The sequence below is a fragment of the Podarcis pityusensis genome (genome assembly GCF_964106645.2).
Source record: "Podarcis pityusensis genome assembly, chromosome: 13".
In the NCBI taxonomy this organism is placed as follows: domain Eukaryota; kingdom Metazoa; phylum Chordata; class Lepidosauria; order Squamata; family Lacertidae; genus Podarcis; species Podarcis pityusensis.
Genome location: NC_138038.1, coordinates 31294447 through 31316791, shown reverse-complemented (window position 1 = coordinate 31316791; position 22345 = coordinate 31294447). Strand labels below are relative to the sequence as shown.

Sequence of the window (22345 nt, the reverse complement as noted above, 5' to 3'; positions counted from 1 at the left end):
TATTGGAACCTTAAAGGTCAAAACCAGTACTTGACCCGGGCTTAGTAGAATACTGGAAACATTATTGTAAGTGAATAGGTGGATGAGAGAAGGAGGATAGACAAAGAATAGTCTGGAGGCATTTTTCTTTCTTTCAATGAGATTTCCTAGTTTCTAGATCCAACCAAGGAGCAATTACACTTCTCCATGAAATAGGTGATGATTGGCGCTGAGACCAGAAGAAGAAGCACCAATGAGGAGCGGAGAATCCAAATATAGGGAGGTATTGTCTGACCTAGAAAAAGATCAGAAAGGTTTGGGTGTCTATTCAGATATGACCAGAGACAGGTAGATTAATCAGCAGGTACACATTATCAAGTTCCCTATGGTTTGATGCTTTTTGGAAGAATGTGCAAGTGTATTTAACAGTTTTCCACTCTGATTATAAATGTTAATGTGCATCATAATAATGGGTTTGATTTGAAGTAAAAATCAATGGTTATGACATACTCAAAGTATAACTTAGCTGGATGGAAGAACACATGTAACCTTTCATGCATTCTTCAGAAAAACATGAAGTGCCGAAAGAATTAAAACAAAATGGACTTGAGATGACCTAAGCCCTATTGCTAGAGGCTAGACACATAAATTATGAATATTTTTAACAGGTTGCAAAAGCATCACTCTTTGATAAGCTGCCTAACAGCAATGACCGCTCCCCACATCAAATGGGGGGGGGAGCCTTTTGCATGGTAGTGTGCAGCTCCCCGGATCTCAGTGCAACTCCTGGTAGTTCAGGCTGGCTTCATCCTCCCCAGGCTGGATACCTGGAGGTTCTGTGCCTACCTCAGCCAATCGCCCAATCCCGCCTGGGGAGGCGTTGCCAGGGGAGTGGCCAGGTAAGAGAAGGGACCGTCCTGCCCACACAACAGAAGGTGAATCTTACCTGCAAAGCGGTAGTCGGCTCCAGAGCTTCTCCCACCCTGCCCTCATTGGCAGGTATTGCCTTTCCCGTAGCAAAACATCACAACTTTGGCGGTTTCAGGCCTTGGGTGGAATCCTTTAGTCTATCTTCCTAAATGGGGGGGGGCGTGAAGTGGTGATCCAGCCCCCTCCCTGTGGCGGTGATACCAGGGTTCCCCGTTAAAGGGGTCTTGATGAAGGCATTGGCCATACGCCTAGAGGTTGTCATTGCTCTCCCCTCCAAGGGCAGTGAAATGGGGAGCGGGCTCTCTGCTTGAACAGATGTTCCCCAGAGCCAGCCCAATCCCCACACATTCTGGATAACCCTGAAGTCTCCCAGATCCCTGGCTGGGGACTGGGAAGGATAAATGCCCAATGCCTGAGCCAAAGTCTCCCTACATCTGAAACTTAATAAAGTTGTGTCCAATTTTAATCCCATAGCATGTTGTCTTGAGTCATTATTCCGCTCGGGGGTTGCATGGGGTTGGGGGGACTCCACCTGTCCACGCAATATCTATTTTAATAGGCCATTGAACAGTGTTCCTGGAGAAGTGCCATCATCTGTATGCTATTGGCCAGGTCCTCCAACATCTGCTGCATAGGTGTAAAACACCACCTATTTTCGTTTAGATAAATATATGAATGTGCTCCAGGGAAGTCTGAACATGCTCCATGGCTATGATTAACTGTTGTGGTAGGGGAATAGAAATCAAATGGGTGGGGAATTAAATGGACTGTGTTGGAATATAGCATGACTGGGTAGTTGGAACTCTGAACAGGACTATCCCACCATGCAACATTCTCTTGCAAGTCCCTTCCTAGTGTGATCATTTCTACAACCTTACCTGGCTGGACAATCAGATTCTGAGCAACACTGAGGGCAGATGTCTTCTCTTGGTTCTTTGCATCCTTCTGCTGGTAACCACAGGAATATTGGCCAGCGTTCTTCAGTGATGCATAGACTAGGTATCGAGCATATTGAGATGTTGCTTTCTTTGCTGAAACAGGAGCCCCATCTTTACAGAAGAAGAATCTGGTCACCACAACCTCTAATGGAGCCCTACAGAGTACTGCGATAATTTCCCCTTCAGGAACCAAAGTTGAATTCAAGAATAAATCAGGAGCAGGAAGTTCACCTAGAGAACAAACAAAGGGAAGAAATAAAGAAAGAGCATAAATGAGTAAGTGAAAATGTAGTTAGCACTGCCCCCCCCCCCAGTAATTATTTGTTGTATATTGCCTTTAATTATTTCTTTTTGTGGAAAGTGGCATGCAAGTGTCCTACTCTGTTTTATTTATTTAAAGCATTTTAATGCCACCTCAATTTTTATTTAGAAATTTGAGGTTGTAAACTATTAATTTAATTTTGAAAATGTAAATAATAATAATAATAATAATACCTTTATTGTCATTGTACAGCCTGTGTACAATGAAGTTAAACGAGCCCCCCCCCCAACACTCAATCTCTTATCGAACAACACACCACCTCGCAAGTCAATTTCGCTATGTTATTTTCCATTCAACAGCCTAACAGCCCACGGATAGAAGCTATTTTTTAGCCTGTTGGTATGGCTGATTATACTTCTATATCTCCTGCCCGAGGGTAGAAGATTAAAGAGGTGATAGCCAGGGTGTGAGTCATCCCTGAGAATTTTTCTTGCTCTCCTAAGGCAACGATCCCTTGCAATGATCGTATGAAATGTATAGAAGATTAATAGTTAGGTGAGCAAAAATATCTTACGAGGCAATCCTATGTCAAGCTTCCAATAGGATGAATATTTTAGGACGCAGCAACTCTGAATATTGGCCAGAATTCTTTGACAATGCATAGACTATGTATCAGCATTTCGGAATATTGCTTTCTGGGATGATATAAGAGCCCCATCTTTACAGAAAATAAATTTGGTCAGCACAACCTCTAATGGACAAACACATAGTGTGAAGCTAATTTTCACTTCAGGAGCCAAAGTTGCATTCAATAAGAAAAGAGGAGCAGGAGGTTCACCTAGAAAATGAAGAAAGAAAGAAAGAAAGAAAGAAAGAAAGAAAGAAAGAAAGAAAGAGAAAGAAAGAAAGAAAGAAAGAAAGAAAGAAAGAAAGAAAGAAAGAAAGAGAAAGAAAGAAAAGCATAAGTGAATACAGAGAGCAAGCGAAAACTTAATTGCAATGGAGGACGAATATTCGAGCAGTTCTGTGAAAGTGCATAGATTGATTTATCGACATTATTTTCTTTCCTAGCACTCCTTTTTGTGCTCTTTTATATTGCATCTTAACATGTTTATTAGTTATACATTGATTTTAGGAATGTGGCAGTACACACACACACACACACACAGTCCTGAAGTCCTTTACATACTTACTGGTGTGCACAGGCTTGCACAGGCTCAAACTCACCTGTCGAAGTGCAAAGCTCTGAATCTTGGTCATCACCCAAACACCAGTGATTTGCAAAGAAAGCACCTGCAATGACATTCATGCAATATGTTAATACTATGATTTAACAGGAAATAACAAGGACAGAGCAATGATTTAAGAATTCTCCTAACCTACTATTTTTACTTCAGCTTTTTTGGACTTGCTTAAGTGTTTTCTATCAATCCCTGGTAGTTTCTAATAACCATATTCATGAATTCGCTTCCCAGTTTCCCAAACTTACAGAGAATCCAGAAGAGATTCATCAGGGTGGAGAAGGAGTTGGCTTGTCAATCTGACGTTGCCACTCTTCTGACTTTCAGGTCCTTCTACTTCTCTCACAGACGAGATGGAAATGATCAGGACTTTTGCAGCATGCATGTTTCTGTCCCCTCCCCCAGGGCACACCCTCAGATGTGGCTGCAGCTACAAGTCAAGGATGTATAATTTTTACACCATTCCTTCTGATGAACTATTCAATGTATCTCTGACCCGCACGCACATTTACTTAAAGATAATATTTGATGGTCAGAAAGGCAGCTTTTCATCCGTTATCCCATTTAATCCTCTTTCAGAAACTACTCTGAAAATTAGTAGCTTAGTTCACATGAGAGAAGATTCAGAGATTAATTGTAGTGGAAAATTCCTTCTAAGGATATAAATAGGAAACATTTTTCAGGATAAAATGTGTGGGGCTGCACCCCAGCAGCTAATGCCCAAGATGGAGCTAAAGCATGTACACTCCCATGCATATACACACCCATGCACACAAACCACCCCCATGTAGCATGGTCACCCCCATGGCCTATCAAGACTGCATTGAGAGACCTTATGGGCCAGATGTATGCCACAGGGCCTCGAACCCTATTCTAGCAGTTTCCACTGTGAAACTGGGTAGAGCAAGTCTGCTCACCCTTTTGGCATGGCGGCATTGCGGGACAGCAGAGGCTCCACTAAGGCCTTAATGAGGGAATCATGACATAAGTGCCCTGTCCAGATAGGTGGCAGGGGTGTAATCAATTCATTGGGTCTAAACATTGTATTTGGCTAATATTATATTTCATCCTGGTGATTGTGGTTCATTGATTCAAGTTAATTTTTCTGTACATTGATATTTTTGCTTGATTGTCTAGGTCTACCTGGGTGTTAAACCACAGAGCATAGGATTTGCTGATCAGAAGGTCAGTGGTTCAAATTCCTGCGATGGGGTGAGCTGCTGTTGCTCGGTTCCTGCTCCTGCCAACCTAGCAGTTCAAAAGCACAAAGTGCAAGTAGATAAATAGGTACCGCTTCTGCGGGAAGGTAAACAGCGTTTCCGTACGCTGCTCTGGTTTGCCAGAAACGGCTTAGTCATGCTGGCCACATGACCCGGAAGCTCCCTCGGCCAATAAAGTGAGATGAGCGCCGCAACCCCAAAGTCGATCATGACTGGACCTAATGGTCAGGGGTCCCTTTACCTGGGTGTTCAGTAGGCATAGTTAATCCATTCTGAATTTGTTTCTTACCTCACCGTTTCAAATTCCTTCTATAGAAGGCATTGGTAGAGTGTGGGAGATTTCTTTTGGGACTAGGTATCTTATCTCTTCTCAGCAAATATGCCACATGCTAATCAGCCTGAGCCCGTATCCCCACTGCGTACAAGGAAGAGCACATCCCACAAGCCACTAACAGCAGCAGCACATGGGCAGGCAGCAGGGACCAGCCGACAGGGGCCTACTGCAGGCAATGAGTGTGCAGGTGGTGCCAACAATAGGAATAACAGCCGCAGTCGAGCCCAAGCAACTGCTAGTCTGGTTGCACCCCCAAACGTGAATGCAAGAAATCGATCAAACTCTACTCTCAGGAGACCTAATATGGGCTATAATTAAGGACTTGCAGACGCTGCACAACATGTACCCCACCATATGGCTTGTATGGTCAGATATGCTTGAGAGATGACAATGGCGCAAGTGGGAATCAACCACCTGACCTTTGCATGCAGAGTAACTGCCACGAACAGAGCTTTCTGTGCACACCTGGTGCAGCTAACAGAGAACTTTCAGTCTCCACATCATAGGGTTCGCTTGGGTAATTCAGTAAAAGCTATTCTGCTCATATGGCTTAAATTCCTTGATAATGGCATATCTCATTGGCAGGACATTCTGGCCACTCAACGTGATTCCCTGATACACTCTGACGCTGCATGTTTCCTAGGTTTTGGGGGTTATTTTATGAGTAGGTGACCACCCCACTGGAAGGGTTCTCCTATTACCTGTGATCTTACATTCCTTGAATTCTTTCCTATTGTGGTTGCCATTCACCTGTGGGTTGATGTTTTTAAAAATCAGATTTTTTTTTAACACAAAATCTGGCTGAAGAATCCTGTCAAGTTTCATTTTGAAATCATTTTCTCATATCACTGATATGGAATTTGCCCTCTCACTACAAATAAGCTGACAGTCGACTTTCCCTGGGTGGTTAGTATGTGGCATTCCCCACCCGCCTCCAGTCAAAGTTCATACTCTTGTGCGATTTGTTGTTTTTTGCAAAACCGCAAATCTCACTTGAAACCATTCTTTTCCCTTCAGTCAGGGAGTGATTATTTTCAACACCATTGTGGTTGCTTCAGGAAAAGGTATGTATAAAAAGTATTTTTCTGCCATAAAAGTGGGGTAAACATTTCATAATTCTGAATCATATTGCCAGTTCAGTAGACAATCTTTAATACAAACTGTATATCTTTCACTTTATTTTGGTGATTTGACCTTTGTTATTATTTTAACTTGTTGATTTTTCTGGTTTTGGTTGTGAGACACCTTTTGTGGGCTTTGCCTAAAATGTAATAAAAATGGTGTAAATAAATAAATGCACTGAGGTAAAATTCACTATTACTGGTGATTTTTTTTTCATATTATTGGTCAAATTGCACATCTCTCTGTAGTTTCTATAAATCCCTGGGGCATGCCATTAGCATGATATACATAGAGTAGCTGCTTATATAAAGTGTATTAGATTGGCCTGCCAAGGATTCTGCTTCACAAAATGCACTCAATATTTTTCTTAGTGTGCATTTTTGAACCATGTAAAGGGAAACCTCAGCCAAAATTAACTACATTGTTTACAATGGAAGTGTTGAGTAAATGCTTAAAGTTCTCCCTTTGAAATTATTTGTAGCTAAAATGCTTGAAATTACACCTTGAAGTATGAATTACCTACATTCAAATTGGTTAACAACCTTTCAGGGTTTTTTAATTTTTAAACGTGAAAACAATTCGTGACAAGTTGGTAGACCCATTTAAAAGCAAGTTGTGTTGCAGAAAAACCAAACAAAAACCATGGAGATTTAGCTCAGACTTATCTCATTCTTTTTAATTTCTGCCTTTCAGGCATGAAATTGTTATACTTTCTTTTCTGGATTGCTGATACTGTGAAGCTGATATTGGGAAAATGGCTACCCCTTGGAAGTGTGATGCAGTCTTTAAAATCTAAAGGTAACTTAGATTAAAACCAAGTCAAACTTTCTCAGAAAACTTTTTCTTTTTCTTTTTTTAAAATAATTTTTATTAGTTTTCTTTTCTCATAACAAATATCCAATATCATTACTAAACATTCATTTTCCAATTCCCCCCTCCCTGTTGACTTCCCTCAACTTCCATTTCTGGTTTGTTACATCAAATGATACATTCTGCTGTTTGTATGTAATACTATGTTATCCAATTGCTGTACTTCTTCTCTGTAAATAAAGTTGTAAATGTTTATTTAAATCCTGCCAGCGAGTCCATTTCTTTTTGTTGTTTCTGCAAATATGTTGTAAAAGGTTCCCATTCTTTTTCAAAGTCACTATTGTCCTTTTCATGCAGTTTGTCCATTAACTTTGCTTACTCTGCATAGTTCATCAACTTTTCTTGCCATTGTTCTTTTGCTGGTACAGTGGTACCTCAGGTTACAGACACTTCTGGTTACAGATGCTTCAGGTTACAGACTCCGCTAACCCAGAAATTGTACCTCGGGTTAAGAACTTTACTTCAGGATGAGAACAGAAATTGCGTGCCAGCGGTGCAGCGGCAGAGGGAGGCCCCATTATCTAAAGTGGTGCCTCAGGTTAAGAATAGTTTGAGGTTAAGAATGGACCTCCGGAACAAATTAAGTTCTTAACCCGAGGTACCACTGTACTTCTCCGGTATTCCAATTTTGTGTTATTAAAATTCTTGCTGCTGTTGTAGCATACATAAATAATGTCCGTTTTTCTTTCAGCAACTCTTGTCCTAAAATACCTAACAAAAACGCTTCTGGGTTTTTTAAACAAAATTTTGCAATCTGTTCTGAATATATGGCTTGGATTCCCATATTAATTTTTTCTCCAAATTCCATTTCTTCAAGAACATTTTTCATAAAGTCCCGAGAAACATTATCAAATGCTTTTTCTGCATCTATAAACATAAATGCAGCTTGCTTTTCATTTCAAACTTCCAGGTATTCTATTATGTTTAAAACATTCCTAATATTATCTTTATTTTGCCTACATGGGAGAAATCTTGCTTGATCCTGGTGTATATATTCTTCCAAAAAAAAATTTCATTCTGTTGGCTAAAATATATGCAAACAGTCTGTAATCATTATTTAATAATGAAATGGGCCTATAATTTTTAACTAAAGTTATGTCTGAATCTTGTTTTGGGATTAATGTTATGTATGCCTCTTTCCATGTTTCTGGGACTTCCCCTGTTTTTAAAATCTCATTCATCGTGTCTCAGAATACTTTTTTGAGTGAGCAGGGAGATCATTCTTTCTCACAGCTCAGGAAGAAAAACAACCTTGTAGAGTTTTCTACAAATGCAGTAGAACAACTGCTGCAATAATAAAGTTGCCTGTGAGAATCAGTGGTGGAAAATGTCATTTTCTGGTCCCCTATATCTATATCAATGTAGTGCCCTCCAGAACTTGTTGAAATAAAACTCTCAACACTCCCAGCCAGCAGTCTTCACTTATAGTCATAATACCAAAAACTTTAAAGTCCAATTCATCCAAAAGCAATATTTGAGTAGCTATATCCTCCCAGAAAAGCATAGGAAAAAAATGTTTATGGGTAAGTTAATGTAGTACAAACTATGGAGAGGAACAATGAATAATGATTTGGTTTTGGAGTGGCTTTAATCATTTAATGTAGTTATAGAGTCCATCTAACCCTGAAGCTTGCATTAAACTTTTTTTCTTCCTATCACAGAGAAGCAGGAAGATTCCCAGCCGAAATGCACTGAAAAAAGGGAAGGAATGAGTCTAGGTAAATATTACGTTCCATACTATGAGGGACGACAAGGTAGTATGAATAATTGTTTGCCTCTGGAAATGCTTTAATAATTTGAATTATGGGTTATTAAACTGTTGGGTCAATGGTTCAGCCCACCTTTTGAATTCATTACACTGAAATCTTAATGAAAATATAGTTAAAATAAAATACTTTTGAATAACGTGTCTGAAAATTACAATGTTTTTATTTATCTTGTTTTTGACAATTACAGTGGTGCCCGCAAGACGAATGCCTCGCAAGATGGAAAACCCGCTAGACGAAAGGGTTTTCCGTTTTTGAGCTGCTTCGCAAGACGATTTTCCCTATGGGCTTGCTTTGCAAGACGAAAACGTCTTGCAAGTGTTCCGATTTTTTTCCGCTCCCCCCCCTTTTTCTAAGCCGCTAAACTGCTAATAGCCTTTTAGCCGCTAATCCGCTAATCCTTTAATAGCCGCTAAGCCAGGGGTCTGCAACCTTTAAGACAAAAAGAGCCACTTGGACCCGTTTCCGAAGAAAAAACAACAACTGGGAGCCGCAAAACCATTGCGACATTTAAAACAAATATATCTCCGGAGCCACGATCTGACAGCGGGCGGGAAGGTGACGTCGGGACGGTGCGTGACTAATGCACGCACCACCCCCATGCGACGTCACAGCCAATACAGCGCCCGCCACAGTGAGGAGTGTCGGGGCGCACAATGCGCCTCCTCCCCTCGCTAGTATCCGCCCCAGAGCCGCAGCAAAGATGTAAAAGAGCCACATGCGGCTCCGGAGCCGCAGGTTGCAGACCCCTGCGCTAAGCCTTTAATAGCCGCTAAACCGCTAATAGCGCTAATCCGTTAAGCCACTAATAGGGTTGCTTCACAAGACGAAAAAACCGCTAGACGAAGAGACTCGCGGAACGGATTAATTTCGTCTTGCGAGGCACCACTGTATTATGGAGAACTTCATAAATGTATGAAAATACTTGTTGCAGATGTAGCTTACACATTCAAGATGGTTCCTGTCTTTGACCCACAAATGAACTGTGAAAATTTCCCTTTCTAATAAGGCTACTCAGTGTCAATTTAGCTTCCTTACACCCCTTGAGAAAACAAAATATCTCCTAGATAAACCCAACCTTACTTTGGAGAGTCTTGGCTTATCCCAGATTTATTCCAGAGGTCAAAGTTTTCACTATGGTCAGTCATCAAGCAAATCAATCCACCTTCTAGCTCCATAGCATTTCCTCTTCCCAGTAAACAAATCTTGTAATGATCCATAGTTTGTCTGCCTTTGGTCTCCAGCCTACACCCATCTCAGCTCTCACCTGTGGCTCATTGAAGCTGTCAGCATGAGACAGTGGTCACACCACAAGAATGGATTCAACTGGCTGGCTTAACAGGTGGGGGTAGCTGATGGGTCTCAAACCCTGAGTGAGTTAGGGACCTAACTTGCATGCAAAGACATGCTTCCACAGATTGAGTGGACCAATAGTGGTTCCAACAGTCAATAAGGCAGTTTCTGCACGTTCTGTAGAGTGAAATGAAGGGCAGATAAGGCTCATCAACCTGGGAGGGTGGTCCATCTAGGAGAATGAAAACTCTGATCCCAAACCTCTGCTGCCTTATGGGACATCTTCAGGAGAATAAAAGGCTAAGGAGTAAACCCTACACAAATCTGGAGAGGAGCTTGTAAGATGGTTGGATGGCATCTGGTACACCTCCTTTCAGCAACTCCTGCAGCCAAACTGGTGCCAAATGTATTGCTGTGCTTTCCTTTGGACCACAGAAGTGAGGCTGAGAGTTTGGTCTTGTCACTTGGGCAGCCCAGGACCTCCATATACACTGCCCAGGCTTGTGCCCCAAAGAGGTCACTTCAGTGCTGTTAACACAGCAAAAAACAATGCAGATTGACTTCATCCCTGGAGGCACACTCCATTGTCTCTTGTGACAGGCGGATGCCAAGAACTGCTGATAACACAGACTCCCAGCTTTCCATCTCCTCTGTCTCCCCCCTGCTTGACTCTTCCCCATTGTTTATAAAGTACCTGCTGTGGCGTTGACATTTGTCTTGTTCCTGACATCTCCCCAACATTCTTTACATGTAGATATGCATGTATATGACAAATCCTTCTATATATTAATTGTTCTCCCTGATAAGAGCTGGAAGGATTTTCTTGTCATGTTCTGATTCATTATCAAAGCAATTACAAGTGATATAGGAAATAGCAGAATGCTGTGAGTGGAGTTAATTGCACAGGTACTTCCCATAAATGTCCCAATTTTTAGCCAGCAGGATAGAACTGCAATATCTTTAGTTACCGTACATCCTATTTTTAATGAAATTCCGCCCTTATCCCAAACTGTCTATCCATGAATACTTCACCTCTGTCTTTAACCGGTTTTATATTCATTTGTTTTTTCTGCTTTTCAGACATCATTCCGGCCTATATTTTTCAGTTTCCTGACTTCATAAAAGCAAAAAGTCTTCAAGAATATGCACACAACCTGTGGCCTGTCAAATCTATAGGTACTTTAAATATATACGTAACTCACACAGTAAAAGTATAGGCAACCCATTAACTATGAAATTCATGTTTATGCATAACATTTTTGCCCATCAGTTTAAAGAATTGATGATTTTGGTCCTGGCTCTAAACATAATCAATAATCAATGATACCTAACCTGAGGCAGAAAGGGAGAAAGCATTCTAGAGGGAAGAACTGGGCTTAGAGGACATATACCTTCTGTTTTGCCAAATAAATAAAAACGTGCTATTTTAGATTCAGCGGCAATAACACTAGTGGGGGAAAATTCTTTGCTTGAATACAGAATAATATGCACATCAAAATGATCTTTAAAGAGAATAACATGGCATAAGCAAGATAAAATACTTACCCATTCAGTTATCAGCAGCTTCAGGAAACAATAACAAAAAAGGATGCAGCTAAGCAGTACACCGAACCCTTCTGAGCAGGGCCTACATATATCAAAGCTCCAAGGTCAGAACCCATCAGCGAGATTTATACACCTTAGGCCCTTAGCGGTTACATGCTGGCTGGCCTGATATCCAGATGCCTCACACCTATTCCAGAAGCTATTATTGGGATGGTGCAAGAAATGTTATATCACCTGCCAGGTGAGGTAGGCAAATAGGCAGGGCCCAGCATAGTTGATTAATGCTGCAGCTCTGCTGCTTCTGGCAGTCACTCAACCTTCAGCTGGCCCACACGAGCACCCTTGAACTTTCTGCTGGCACTTATCCCTGAAGCACAAACAGAAACCAAGACAATAAAGTCAACCAAAAACCCTTGGGAGTCCTAAAGGGCTTGATCCTTTAGGATGTGCCAAACAGCAAGGAGGAATAATTGTACAAACCAGTTGACCTACCTCTTTGAAATAAAAAACAAAAATCATCCACAATAGGTTTTCTACACCCTCTCTTATATTTAAGCTCCAGGTTGTACATATGTTCCACCTCCACTTTGCCAACTGGAAGACTGACAAGTGCCATCTCCCGGTCCTAGAGTCATAATTACAATGCTGATTTTAAAGCTGATTTCACCCACATGTATGTCTTGAATGTTGCTCTTGTTCTGTGACAGAACGTTTCCTGAGAAAATGCTATGAAAAGGCGCAAAATACATTTAAAGGTAGGTTACCTTGAGTAATTCCAAATATTGTATTGCAGAAGAATAAGAAATTATGTATAGATCTATAACTGCAGTTAACTGAAAGCAGAAACTTCCAAGCTCCTTCTCCTGGATGAATTGGAGAAGGGAAGGCAAGAGTGAAAAACAGAAGGAACAAAGCTGGAAGCAATTCCAAACCTTTTGCTTCCACTTTCAGTCAGCTGTAATTTGTCATGACACCAGGACATACAAACTGCCTCTGCTGTTTTTCAAGCACTATTCCCTTCTTTATTTGTGCACCACTCCCTGGCTTTGTGAGGTCATAGGCAGAAAGCTGAGATTTTGAAAACACAAGGTGACCTTTCAAATTTATAGGTACTTTAAGTATAAGGTTGACATTTTAAAAGACCAGCTAACACATATAGTAAATATAAGGAAAATTCTGTGTCATTCACACTTTTCTACAGACATTTTAGTCCTATTTGGAAAAATAATATCAGTGATTGCAGATACCTGCGTCCTATAGAGAGGAATAGGGCTTAGAAGACATGTGTTCCTTCCCATATTTAGGCTTCCAGGTTGTCCATATGTGGCACACCAATTTTGCAAACAGTTGACATGATCATTGCCACTACCCAGTCATGTAGTCATAGAATTGTAGAGTTGGGAGGGACCCTGAGGGTCATCTAGTTCAACCCCCCCGCAGTGCAGGAATCCATCCAAGGTACGACAGCTTCACTAATTCCAAATATTGCATTACTGAAGAATCAGAAGCACTGTGTAATTTATTGAGCAATTCTTGAATATGAAAGTGAATGCTTCAACTACACATGCACCTTCTAATAGCTCTCCTATAATGTGTTTGACATTTGTTAAAAATCTCTCTAGCCTTAGAGTCCCATCACCTTCCTTTTAAAAACAGTCAAAACTTGTCTTCCTCATAAAACAAAGATAAACAGTGCTTATGTATCACTGATAAAACATTTGCTACTGTTTTCTTACATTATATTCTCCCAAATGATCTTCACTACTGGCATTGTTTTCCCAAATGAATTTATTCCCCAAATAAATTTTGCAGTCACTCCTGCTCTGAGATGGTGGAAGCACTATCATAGATTAGAGGAGAGCTTTCAACCTATTCTTGTTTAGATAAAGAGATTTTCATCACCAAGGACTTGGGTGATGTTTCTTGTTTGCCACCTCCTCTTTCATTATCGAAACGATATCCAGCAGAGCAAGAAAGTCACAAGGGAACATTGGAAGTTACACAAACTCCTCCTATGGCTTCAGGATAACATAATTGGGGGGGGGGGGTGATTATGTAACAAGTGAAAGCCTCCTAAAGAGCAAGACTGATTTAAAAAAACCCATAGGAGTCTAGCTCAGCAGAGGTAGAGCTAGCTGCTCCGGCACCTGGAGCGGCCCCCAGTTGCGGGGGCAGGGCTAGCCGGCTGCGAGGGCGGGGCTAGCCACCCGCAGGGGTGCGCTGGTGGCAGGAAGTGTCCCGGGGTGTGTGCCACCTGCGACAGTGTCACCACCCCCTCCACCTCTGTAGCTCAGGCCTTATTTACCTTTCCCCTTTTTGTTTTTCAGGCATTTCCTTCTATATTCATGAATTTGTGAGACTGATAACAGAATGTCTACAGCTTTTGAAATCCAAAGGTACTTTAAGTATACGATTGACATGTTAAAAATACAGATCATCTATTGCAGGAGTGCAGTGGCCCTAGCCTGGGGGCTGAATGCAGCTCTCCAGGCCTTTCTAACCATCCTTCAGGGTTCTTCCCAAGTTATGCCCCCTCTTCAGGACTCAGTCCTCACCAGCTTTGCTCTGGACCCTCCTTGAGTGTTTTTGTCTGGCTGGGATGTATGCTTGAACTACGATAAAGGCTCATGCTTGCCAAAACTAAGAGCTACGGGCGTGGGTATACTAGAAACCCCTGGTTTTTGTATAAATGGAATGAAACTTGCATTTTTACAATATGAGTAATATCTCTTGCAGTTCTTACTACCATCTCTGGCCTCGGCCACCACTGGCACAAAGCCCCCCAGGCTGTGCACTAGCATGGTCCATCTATGAAGCAGAGTGAAGCAATTTGCCTTGGGTGGCAGATCCAGCCCCCTGCCCGCACTGCTGCACTGACACCAGGCCTGCTGCGGCTTTGCCCAGGCCACTGCCACTGCACGACCACGAGTAGGGGTGCAGTTGTGGCAGGACCAACGGCAGTACAGATGCAACAGTGGGGGGGAGAAAGGGTCTGATTCTGTGGGGGAGGGCATTTTGCCTACAGTGGCCATATGTCCAAGGCTACCCCTGGCTGCCCAAGAATATATCCCTTAGTTGGAAAAGGGCTCCACAACCGTTTTCTGTTAGGTGGAAAACTGAACATTCTCTTCTATCCTCACTTTGAAGAAATTGTGATATTGGTCTGGACATCTAAAACAAATCAATGATTCCATACCCTCCAACATTTCTCCAATAAAAATAGGGACATCCCATTCCATAATGATAATTTTACTATTTTTGCCCTACACATCTTACTGGGTTGCCCCAGCCACTCTGGGCTGCTTCCAACATATATAAAAACATAATAAAACATTAAACATTAGAAAAAAAATACTTCCCTATACAGAATTGCCTTCAGATGGCCCAGGGTAACTCCATACCCTCCAGCATTTCTCCAACGAAAATTGGGGAAATTCTAAGGAAAAGTAGGACATTCTGGGATCAAATCGGAAACTGGGACAGCTTGTCTAAATCAGGGACACCCCTGGAAAATAGGGACACTTGGAGGGTCTGTGATTCTAGACAGAGGGTGTTGTCTTCAAAGCTACAACAACTCCTCCCATAGCTTCAGGACAACTGCATGGGGGTGGGAAGTGATTGTCTGAGATGTGAAAGTCTCCTAAAAAGCAAGCTTGATAAAAATGGGGGGGGGGGGAGACTGGAAGTTTAGCTCAGGCCTTTCTCATCACCCCCCTTTCTGTTTTTCAGGCATTTTTGCATGCATTTGTGACTCTGTGAAATGGATAGTGAAAAGACTCGTGGGTACTTTAAATATATGATTGTGTAGCATTTTCATTTAACTCTCCTTGAATGTTTTTGTCTGGCTGCAATGTATGCTTGAAGTGCAGTAAAGGCTCTTGCTTGCCTGGGCAAGGAGATATGGGTGTTGGCCATACTTGGGGTGTCAACTTGAATAAAATATGGGGGGCACAGGTAAGCCCCGACCAACATAATCGATCACATGGCATGCCACACACACACCATTTGAATGGCAATGCCCATCAACAGGGATGGGGGATTTGACCCTCTCAAATATTTTATTGGGGCCCTCAGCCTCTAGGAGTTGGCTCCTGTGGGTGTACTAGAAACCTCTGGTTTTTGCGTAGATGGGATGTAGCTTGCTGCACAAATGTAAGATTAAAATCTCTTGCTGTGCCTATTATCACCTCTGGCCCTGGCTACCACTGGCCAAGGATTCAGTTGCCAAGGATTGCAGCTCTTGGGTTCGAAAAGGTTCCCCAAACCTGATGTGTTAGGTAGAAAAACTGGATATATATGCACACCATCCATTCTTAGTCTTGCCATATCTTGAAAAACAGATAAGAGGACAGCCCAAGCCACCCAAGCCCAAATACCCCAGACATTTCCTTTAAAATGTAAAAATCTGGCCAGACGGGCATGTTGACCCCCCAAAAGAGGAGATGTCTGGGTTTTCCTGGACATATGAGAACTCTGCCTTCTCTTTGAAAAAATGATGATATTGGGATGGAATGCCTCACATTAAAGGGCCTACTGAAGTGAGTAGTGAAATAGCAGGGCAAGTTAGTACACAATTTTTATTCTATAAAATGGGATTGCTGGTTTCCCACAAGCTGTATTTTAGAAGAAGCTGCAGCGATCTTCTCTGATGCTATATTGCACACAAATAGACCCCCGTCAGCAGACTACTTGTGAGCAGAGTGATTTCTGTGACTTGTAATCGGGGCCTGGTGAGATTCACAATAGGAATCATCCTTGGTTTCATTTTCATGCTGTTTACTGTTTTAATCTGAAACTTTTCATTTGCAGGTATAATCTATTTTTCATTGTTTCCTGATTTAAAGTCAGAAAATGGTAAGTGTTGGGAAAGACTCTGAATTAAAAGCAGAGGCACTGTATGTACTTTTCTTTGCTTCTTTGTTTGTTACACAGGAAAATCTTTAATAAAAACTAGTTTTTAGAAAGCTGAAAGATTTAAAACAATACATCCAATAAAAAATATTAATTCACTTATTCTAAGTTGGTACTGTAGTAAAATACTTCGCCACTTAAACAGCTACTTGATCCCAACTTTCTGTTAGAAAATATATCACAAAATTTTAGTTTTCTTGTGGTTATATTTATTATATTATTACATTTACACTGGGAAGTGTTGTTAAGCGTATGTTCGTTTCCTTGAATAAAAAGTTAGCTTCACTGACAATTGGCCCTGCTTCTTCATGCTGACCTGCATCTGTTCCCATATGCATGATGGGATTAAAAGTGGGTCCTGGGTCTGTAAACATTGATGATACCCCAGTTGAGAATACTAAGTTCAGCTGATGTATGTTGCACATATATCGGTATGTGCTAATAAAATACCTGCTTAAAATTACAACACATACTAGAACTTCATGTTGAAAACAACACATAGTACCAGGAATGAAATACATTGTGTGGCATTACTATATTATATTTGAGGGCTCTGCATCCTTCATGTCTCACAGAAGGCAGCTAAGAAAAGGGAGAGGGAGCAGTTTGAGTACAGCAAGAATGGAAGAACAGGGGATGGCAGAACTTTGAGTAGAGGAAGCAGGGATGGAGGGACACTGACAGAAAAATGGTTATTCTTAACAACAGCATAGGTCTGAGTAGAGCAAGCAGGGTGAAACAGTGAGAGGGCAGTGGTGATTTTAAATAATGTCAGAGTAGGAATTTGAGCCACACATTGATTCTAGTTTTATTTTGAAATGCTTACTACATGTAAAATCCATATCTTTTTTCCTTTGCAGATGAATTAAAGAGAGAAATAGGTCAGTATTCTAACACCACCCAGCTTAAACTATTAGTTGATTCTATATTGCAACACTTCTTATCCTCTGAATCCATTGTGTCCAGTAGGTTTTTGTGCTAACAGAAAGCACTTCCTTTACACAAGGAAGTTTTTCAGTGTTCCACCACCAAATTTCTGATTTTGGAAGGGGAGGTGAATAATACTTCATTTTAAAGTGTCATCTTTATATTATATCTTTTCTTTTTCAGAACAACTGAAGGCAGAAATAGGTAATTCATATGTAACATTTCACACTAACAGGGGGGGAAATGCATGTTCTTGAAAAAATAGTATATGACAGGTTATCAAACAGAATATGGAAGAGAAGAGGATAGAGAGGTTGTTATAACAGAGCACAAACTTCCTTAGGTGAGGGAGTGATTCTTTATCAAGATCTACTAGGATGAGTAGGGTTATGATCCAGTGGATCTCTGGCTGACCTGATAGGTTCCTGGCACAACTGGGCTATACTGGCATCACTCCCCATTCTTGGCTCAGCTAGATATATGCTGGCATCCCCCCCCCCATCCCAACTCAGCCAGGACCCAGCTGGCTGTCAAGTAACATGAGCAAAATGTGATATACCATGGTAAAGTGTGCATAGAATATGCATATTTGTGTGGAAATAACATATAAGATTGCTTGTGGAATGTGTACATCAGGAAATATTGCATTAATGTGTGTGTCAAGAGAAATCCACTAACAATGCTAATGAATTTTCATGAGGACTTTTCATTTGGGAATGTGGAGAACTGAGCCTTAAGATTGGGAAAATAAGAAACCAAAGTAGGCAGATTAGCCGATCCGTGTCTGTTGCTGTCTTTCCTTCTGGCAGCTGCCCCTAGGTGCTGATATTCAAAATATGATTGTATCTTGGCAATTAGCTATTTTCCCTTACTGCCAGGAAATCCAACATATTCCTTGTTGAAAACAAAATCATGCCTGGAACACAGGCCTGAATTGGATGTAATGTTATTCATGCCTTTGGGTCTTTTGTTAATAGATTGCAGTTAAAGGGAAGAGAACCAGTTTGGGAGCAGGGTATAGGGATCCTTTCTCATGAAGAATTCTGGATACATGTGACTTCGGTGGCGGGGATTGAATGTGAGGGCCCCTTCTATCGAATACTACCTTGCTTTGTTCCCTTACGATACTGGTGCCAGAATGAGGATGGGTCCATTCATGTTTCCACAATTGCGGAAGCAGCCTCTCATTAGAGAACTCCTAACATGCTCTGCATTGCCCATGTGCAGAGAACTGACACGGGTTGAATATTTGTGTGGACTTCTTGTGCCAGCATTCCCAGTGGTTGTGTGACTAGCACTGCCTGTATCACTATTGCCCATGAAACTTCTTTGTCCATTCCTTTGTTCACAGAATTTGCAGATGTCCATCGCTACAGAGGTGAGAATAACAAATGCTTGGAAATACTAATCAGCAAAATGATAACCAATTAAAATCAATACTGGGGTTTGCAGTATTTAAGTATTATAATTAATTAATTAATTATATTAATTAATATAATTAAAACCCTAGTTGTTTCATAGGGCTTATGTAGACCATCCTGCAAACCACACCCTACATCTCTCTCTCTCTCATCCATCCTAGATCCTAGATTTTATTGAAACTTTTCAACATACACTGCAGTAAAAAAAACAACACACTCTGTGTAGCAAGCAGACTGTGCTTGATACTCTGTTTCCCAGAAACAACTGATACAATGGAACCCCAATGTCATAAAGGTTTTTGTGCTGGTCTGGGTAAATTAAAGTGGCACTTACAGTGTCAGAATGTGTGTTTTGTACATAGAACGTTTCAAGTTCAATCGCTATCTCTCATCAAAAGGAATTTCAGACCCTTCTAGATTTATTTATTTTTGCCAAGATATGGGATTGTCAGTTCCTCTACTTTCTGATTCAGCTCCAGATGCAGCTTTTAGCTGTATAAAAATGCTATGTGTGATTTGCATCTGACCTCGCATCACTCAGGGATGTCCCTGGTCCCAGCTAGCATAGTCAGTGGTCAGGGATAAATGGAAGTGTCCAAAGAGATGCTTCTTCCAAACTTTGCCTTGAATGAAACAAAGCTGCCTTTAGTCAAAGGCAGCTCCCTTGCCAAATCCCCTCAAACTAGATAGCAATGAAAGGTAAGAAACCCTTCACCTTTAGAGTGTTCATATTTGTCTGTCCTTCTATCCCTCCTGACCTTTTCTCAGCTTTTCATATTCATGTTTAAGAGGGGTGCACCATTACTTGTTTACAGATTAGCATAATTTATTTAAAAATCAACACAAAGCCTGCTGCCCCAAATGCAAAGAAGGTGCCAATCATCCTGAAAGAAAGAGGTCCACCTGTGCTGTAAATAATGTACAACAAATGCCAACCCATTGAACATGCTGGAACTTTGGTTGTCGAACACTTCAGAAGTTGAACATTTGTCAGGGAGGTACGGTTCTCTCTTCACAGTAATTGCCACTTCACACCATTGACCTTTTTATGGTCTTTATTTACAAGTATTTACAGAAGTCATCATGAGCTAATCACCATTAGTCTGACTCTGTTGAATCAAATTCCTCCAGTGACCTCTTCCTCCATTTCCAGCATCTAAAGTGTGGGAACTTTACAACTCTACTTTGAACCTGTCTTTTGACCTTGTGCCTGGCTCGAGCTGTTGTAAATCTACCTCCTCCTTCCGATTCAGAGCTTAACCCTTGTGGTGCCTGTGAGGCTGCCTGCTCCCTTTCCACCTTTTCCTGATTCCCTGCGTCTACAGGAGCTGACGTTTCCCCGCTGGGCTCTCCTACCCTCTCCTCTTTTGCCTCCTCCATTCCTAAACGAACGCTCTCTTCCATGTCAGGGGATTCTGAGCATACTGATTCTGCCCTGAAAACGTTTTGGCTTTCAAACACTGACAACCCAGAAGTGAATGCTTCCATTTTCAAACGTGCCTTGGAAGTCGAATGCCTTCTGAGGCGTGTTTCTCAGTTTTTCACAATGGATTTTTCCAACTGGCAATTGCGCCTCGGTTGCTGAATGTTTCGGAAGTCAAACAGTCTTCCGGAATGGATGATAATTGACAACCGAGGTTCCACTGCACTATGGACTGAAATAGAATTGCATGGGGGTGGGCATGGGTTTGATACTCTTTGAAGCACACTTCATTTACTTAGAAATTCAGAGTGCCCATCTATATCTATATCATATATATATATATATATATATATATATATATATATATATATATAGACAGGTGCCATTTGTAGTTATCTATTTTCAGGCCTGAGTGTGATCTACAAGGGGGTGTCACTGTCCTTAAAGTGTAACACATAGCTCAAGTCTGTGCCTTTGTGTTAAGTCCTTTTTTCTTCTTTGCAGCTAATGTGGTCTTGGACCCCAAGACAGCTCACCCAAGACTGAACATTTCAGATGGAAAATGTTTTTGGGACACAGGAAACATATCTAAGGTTCCTAACTGTGAGGAGAGGTTTGACTCCCATACATTTGTTCTGGCAAAAGAATGTTTTTCTAAAGGAAGACATTATTGGGAAGTGGAAGTTGGCGAGAAAAGAAAGTGGGATTTAGGGGTTGCCTCTGAATTTGTTCATAGAAAAGGGGAGATCACGCTGTCTCCTCAGAATGGCTACTGGGTTATAGGACTCGAAGGTAGAAAAAATTATTGGGCTCGGACAGAACAATGGACCTATCTTAAAGTGAGTGGGAAGCCAACAAAAATAGGGATATTCCTAAACATGCCAGCTGGAAGCCTATGTTTTTATGATGTCCACAATAATAGGAAGTTATACACATTTTCTGTTTGTTGTTCTGGGAAGCTGTATCCCTTCTTCTCTACAGGCTCTGTAGCTGCAGAGCTGGACAGCCAGCCACTGAAGATTTCCCCATGGCTTGAAGAAGATGACATTGTTGAGGAAGATGGGAAGAAAGCAAACATCTCAGAGATGGCTCAGGATTAGTGTAAATCTTCCATTTAATGAAAACAGCAGGAGAGAAGTAGAAGTGGTTTTTAAAAACCTAGACTAAAAGCATCCTTGTTTAAAGGGTTATATTATCACAACTATGGGGGAAAATTCTAACCAAAAGGATGCAATTGTTTTAACATAAAATTTAGAATTTTTTGGTGGGAAAATTCATTATGTAATTACAGAAACAGAATGGATTTTCTGCGTACTTTTCTTGTGACCAATGTAAATATCTGTCAACCTCTTTACATAATAGGTTGTGTTGTAGCAAATATGAATTGAACATAATTGAACTTAGCACTCAACTATTTGTGTATTAACTGGCTTGAACTTCCCTACAAAAAGAATAAAGGAGTATGTGAAAGCTAGTTTTAATGTTTTTTGTTTTGTTTTAAAAGATGTGACCAATGTAACACTTTTGCAACCTGAAGAATATGTTTGTAACTTAGATAAGTGTTTTCTCTAAAAATATCTTTTTAAGCCCATCTGAGGCAATATACATAAAAAAAACAAAATTACAGGCAAACCAGGCAGACACTGAGGGTAATCTATAATTTACATTAACAAAAACAAAACCCTGTTCTAGTATTGAACGTAAGTTATGTTCCAAAGGACAAAAAGATTGGTTTTCTGCTGAATAATAAGTTCCTAAATAAAATCACTAAGAAATGATAGTTTGTAGTATTTTTAGTATGCGGAGAATGAGAGGTATGTATCAAGAAAATTTTGCTGAGGATTGTAACAGAATCCCATTGGCACAGGAATTGGATGAATTACTCTTTTGAAAATATATTTAACAAAAAGTATATCCCTCCTGACTGTATTTTTTAAAACCCTCTAATGGGTTTACAAAAATATTTGCAGCAGTTTTTGAAACAAGCTTAGTTAATCCCTATAGATAGAAATTTGTATGGTTCATCTGATTGCCAAAGAAAAAGACACTAGCATGTAACTACAAATGTGTGGGTGATCCACAAGGGGGCAATGGTGTCCTAAAAAGTAACACAAAGCAACCCTCAAATGTGTGCGTTTTGAATTAAGCCCTTTTTGTTGCTTT

At 40.9% G+C, this 22345-nt stretch overlaps 2 protein-coding genes across 5 annotated transcripts in view; one reads left to right on the top strand and one right to left on the bottom strand.

Moving 5' to 3' along the window:
• Positions 1 to 3685, bottom strand: part of LOC308461140 (uncharacterized protein) — a 50553-nt gene extending 46868 nt beyond the window's left edge. For both annotated transcript variants that reach the window (XM_080977801.1, XM_080977802.1), the window contains exons 1-3: positions 3599 to 3685; positions 3337 to 3402; positions 1788 to 2078 (exon numbers count right to left, since the gene is read on the bottom strand). In XM_080977801.1, the coding sequence (XP_080833927.1) occupies positions 1788 to 2078; positions 3337 to 3402; positions 3599 to 3620 (379 nt within the window). In that variant the 5' untranslated portion in view covers positions 3621 to 3685. The remainder of the gene's footprint in view (positions 1 to 1787; positions 2079 to 3336; positions 3403 to 3598) is intronic.
• A 2150-nt stretch (positions 3686 to 5835) lies between these two features.
• Positions 5836 to 21656, top strand: LOC308461133 (E3 ubiquitin-protein ligase TRIM39-like). 3 transcript variants are annotated; one of them, XM_080977780.1, is made up of 12 exons: positions 5836 to 5968; positions 6720 to 6824; positions 8558 to 8614; positions 11036 to 11131; positions 12208 to 12255; positions 13828 to 13896; positions 15230 to 15283; positions 16310 to 16354; positions 17272 to 17292; positions 17522 to 17542; positions 18690 to 18716; positions 20687 to 21656. In XM_080977780.1, the coding sequence occupies exons 2-12, from the start codon at positions 6722 to 6724 to the stop codon at positions 21280 to 21282; spliced, it is 1137 nt and encodes a 378-aa protein (XP_080833906.1). In that variant the 5' UTR covers positions 5836 to 5968; positions 6720 to 6721; the 3' UTR covers positions 21283 to 21656. The 3 variants fall into 3 exon arrangements, with proteins under 3 accessions (XP_080833906.1, XP_080833907.1, XP_080833908.1); XM_080977781.1 differs by lacking the exon at positions 15230 to 15283; XM_080977782.1 differs by lacking the exons at positions 11036 to 11131; positions 12208 to 12255; positions 13828 to 13896.
• The last annotated feature ends 689 nt before the right edge of the window (positions 21657 to 22345 follow it).